The sequence below is a fragment of the Poecilia latipinna genome, unplaced genomic scaffold, assembly GCF_001443285.1.
Source record: "Poecilia latipinna isolate Pla-1442-1.1 unplaced genomic scaffold, P_latipinna-1.0 Scaffold1679, whole genome shotgun sequence".
Classification (NCBI taxonomy): Eukaryota; Metazoa; Chordata; class Actinopteri; order Cyprinodontiformes; family Poeciliidae; genus Poecilia; species Poecilia latipinna.
Window position 1 is genome coordinate 8,669 of NW_015114295.1, and position 4,025 is coordinate 12,693.

General features: G+C 40.0%; 1 protein-coding gene across 1 annotated transcript; it reads left to right on the plus strand.

Annotated features, from left to right (window-relative positions):
- The first annotated feature begins 233 nt into the window (after positions 1–233).
- Positions 234–1,856, plus strand: LOC106964483 (uncharacterized). Its single transcript, XM_015060034.1, has 2 exons — positions 234–393; positions 808–1,856. Exon 2 carries the CDS (start codon positions 817–819, stop codon positions 1,696–1,698), a length of 882 nt encoding a protein of 293 aa, XP_014915520.1. The 5' UTR covers positions 234–393; positions 808–816; the 3' UTR covers positions 1,699–1,856.
- The last annotated feature ends 2,169 nt before the right edge of the window (positions 1,857–4,025 follow it).

Consider the following 4,025-nt stretch of genomic DNA (forward strand, 5'->3'; position numbering starts at 1 on the left):
TCCATAAAGTCTTCATTAAAGTAAATGCTTACTTTAATAAACCAGAAACTCTGATTTATGCCTTCAAACATCAACAATGAGGCTAGACCAACACATCCACCCCCCAAATACCTTTCAGTAGTTTGGTCCTTTGTAACACGTCAGCCCCCAGGTGAGTCAGGAATTCAGTTATGTTTCTGTGGAACTGATTTATGCCAACTGTAGAATGGACCAGGTGATTATATTTCTTTGTTTTTAGAGAAACCGTCTCCTGAGAGGAGGAGTTTTCCCACCGTCTCTCGGCTCCCAGCAGGTTTATAAAGACCAGGTGAGCAGCTCAGGTACAGCAGCTCAGGTACAGCAGCCTTCAGCCGCCCAGAAGATCCAACCAGCTAATCAATCACCTGCCTACAGGTGAGTGCTCAGCTTCATCCGTTCATCTCTCTTTAACTGTCTAACAGTAGAACTTGGAAACCATCATTTTGACAAACTGGACAGAACCAGCTGGGTTCATATTTGACCCATTTTTCTATCAAATCCTTTTAAATTCTGGAAATATTTCCGTTTTGTCTGAATTCAAACCAACTTTAGAACCACTAGTTCTGCTTTTACAGTTTTATTAATACATATGAATGACATTTCCCCTTTTATTGTTGCAGCAGAATCTCAGTGAGATGTGGAGATGCTTCATATTTATCAGATACATAGATCTCCAGTTTGTTTCCTTTACTGGGTCTTTTAAATAAAATGATCTCCTCTGTAGCCAGATGCATGTTGTATCAGAGGTAGTTTCCTTCACTGTGTTTCTCATGTTTGACTTTGATGCAGGAGCCAAAGATGACGCAGTACATCACTGACATCAATGTTTCTGTGACCCACAATGAGGAGCTCAAGTTACGTAAAAGTGGCTTCACCCAACTTCCTGTTAATCTGAACTCAGGAACAGGAGGAAACACAATCTATCTCTGGTACAAAACCGGTACCTGTGGAGCGATCACCAGGATCCAGTTTTCCTTCACTAATGCGATGAAACAAGGTCTGATTGATGAAGGGTACTACCAGGTTGAAAATAATCTCAACACAGGAACCTGTGGCAGCCCCATCTACCTGTGGTACATGAAAGGTTCTTCTCCATATGATGTCCCAATCGTGGAGCTGGACCTGACCACTAATGCAGAAGAGGACGCCAAGAAGTCCCAGCCTCTGTGGGAGAGGTCAGCCTGCGACCTGAACCGTGGAGCTAGAGGAGATTGGCTCTACCTGTGGATGAAGAGGGAGCATCAAACCTACATCTGTGACATCCAGGCCACCAACAATCCTTCTTCAGATGCCAACTTGTTCCGTCAAGGTTACACCCGAATAGATGAAGACACCAACAGAAGTGCAGGTGGGCCTTACGTCTTCATCTGGTACCGACAGAGCACCGATGAGAATAAGGCCATCAGAGATCTGCAGGTCTCCATTGATCAGGCGTCCGAAAGGAGCTATGAGAACCAACTCTACGAGCAAGTGAAAATAAACCTGAATGAGGGAACCAAAGGAACCCCGGTGTACCTGTGGTACAAGAAGACGGACTGCAGCAAAGATCCCATCAAGCTGCTCACCCTGATCTTCAACATGGCCTCAACAACCACCTATGAGAACGCCGGCATCAACGTCATTGAGAAAAACCTCAACACTAATAATTCAGGCATGAAAGAGTTTGTGTGTTATAAGTAGAGGGTCCTGATTATTCTGAGCATGCTCAGTGAGAGCAAATATCCCTCTATTCTGATCATATCTTCATCATATCCAGCTGTTATCTTCTGCAAAATGATTTGCTACCTGAAACTTTCTCTGAATTTCATACTGTCTTAATAAAGTTGAGCATCTGATCATGTCTACTGTCAATTTTATTGTTTTACAGCATTTACAAGATGAACACCAGAAGAACAAATACACATTAATATAAACCAATTTATATTAGTATTATTATTTACATATATTATCAGTCGAGTGGCTGCAGTTACGCTGGCAGCCAGAAGGTTTTCTTCGCTGTGAGACTCTTACAGCAGTTACTCAGTGGATCTGAGCCACTCGACTGGCTTTTATTACGAGAACCACACAGAAAATATCAGAGAATTGATTTAATGATGATATTTAATCCCAGCCTTAAGGAAACAGTATCAACATAGTTACCTGTTTTATAATGTCTCTATGTGCCTGGAAAACACTAAACATTGCCCCTCTGGGCTGTTTCCATTAGTACAGGTGCTTCATTTTTTTCATCCAACCACGTTTCTGTTAGAAACATGACATCAACATTTTGCTCAGTGATGAATTAATGACTCACATGTCATTTTCTTATGGTGATCTTATGTTTATCAGAGTCAGTTTAAGAGACTTGGTGGTAGATAATTCTTCAATTTGAGGTTGCTGATGAAAAATGTAAGGTTTGATTTTAAACTGGTGTATTAATGGTTTTGTTAATTTTATGTCAGTAATCTTGTCATAGTGAGACTTGGTGCATTCTGGAGGAAGACAGGTGTAAAACTACAGCTGGTTTGCAACGAACAACATTTTTTGTAGTTTAGATTAGTTTGCATCACAGTATACCGTATAATGCTCCCACAGCAGCACTAAAAATATGTAAAGAATAATCGTAAAATAACCCATAAAACATAAATAATACACAGTGATATACTATATAGTAATACAACAGTCCAATATGAATATGTATGTTTAAAGACTAAATTCTGTGTTGAAAAGTTTTCATGGTGAGGCCAAATTAGCTCTAAATTACTGTAATTAATTTTGTCTGTATTTCAAGTAACTAGTTCAAACAAAACATAAGTGAAGGCATTATTCTGGGAAAGTAATGTTTCATTAGTTTCATTAGTTTTGAATAGAAAATGTTTTAGAGTTCAATAGAAGCTGCATTTATTTAATCACTTAACTTTATACATAAATGTTTAAATGTCATATTATAATGACTTTTTCAGTATTTACAGCAGCAGGTGGGGAAACTACAAGAGTTCTTTCACATTTTCACACCCAGTCAGAAAAACTGCATCAAGCTGAAGCCTCTTTTACAGAGTCTTAATCTAAATGCCTCAAGAATAAATAATTACTGGCCCAAATAAAATAAACAGATAAAAAAGACTTGGCTGAGTGCAAAGGAAGAAACCAGGAAGAAACAAGGGAAACCAGCAGCTTCAGTACTGAGGAGGAAACAGAAACCAGGTGAGTCTGATCAGGTGAAGCAGCTGTGGGAAAGTAATGAGCAAGGCAGTGATGGCATAGTTACTTTGAAAAAGTAACTTTAGTTGGATTACTGATTACTGATAACTTAGATCACTGACTACTTGATTTGGAAAGTAACTAAGTTACATTAAAAGTAACTTTTTTAGTAACTTCCAGCAGCTGCTGACAACAACGCTCCACCACCTGTGAAAATTAAATTGATCTTTGCCAATACTTAATTGCAAGCAATTTTATAATAGTAACATCAAAAAAGTATTTCCACTTATAAGGCTGAACTGAAGATTGTTTAATGGTTACAACAGTACAAAAAGGTTTGTAGTTGGTGTGTTCTACTATTGTCTGGAAAACTCTAAGAAGGATTTTAAAGCCCCCCTCCCGGCCCCAGCCTCCAGATTCTGCATTACGGCCCTGCGTTTGTTGTCAGAGCGCAGCGCACAGAGCTCCTGCTGCCGCTCCACAACTCTGATATCCTTCTGCACAGATTTGTGACACTTATCTTAATATTAATTATTATAATGGAATTTAGTTGCACAACTTTACGGACTCGTTCATTCGTGGCTGTTTTCAAGTTTGTTGCGGTGCTCATATTAGTCTCGATGTTTGCAGTTTTCTGGAACGCAACGCGAACCTCGACGTCATTCACAGCAAATACAAGAACTTCTCATTAACAAAGAAACTGCGGTACGGATCATCCGGGAAATGATGACCAGGAATAGTGTGATGTAAACCAGTGGTCCCCAACCCCCGGTCCGTGGACCGGTACCGGTCCGTGGACCAATTGGTACCGGGCCGCGCAAGAAATA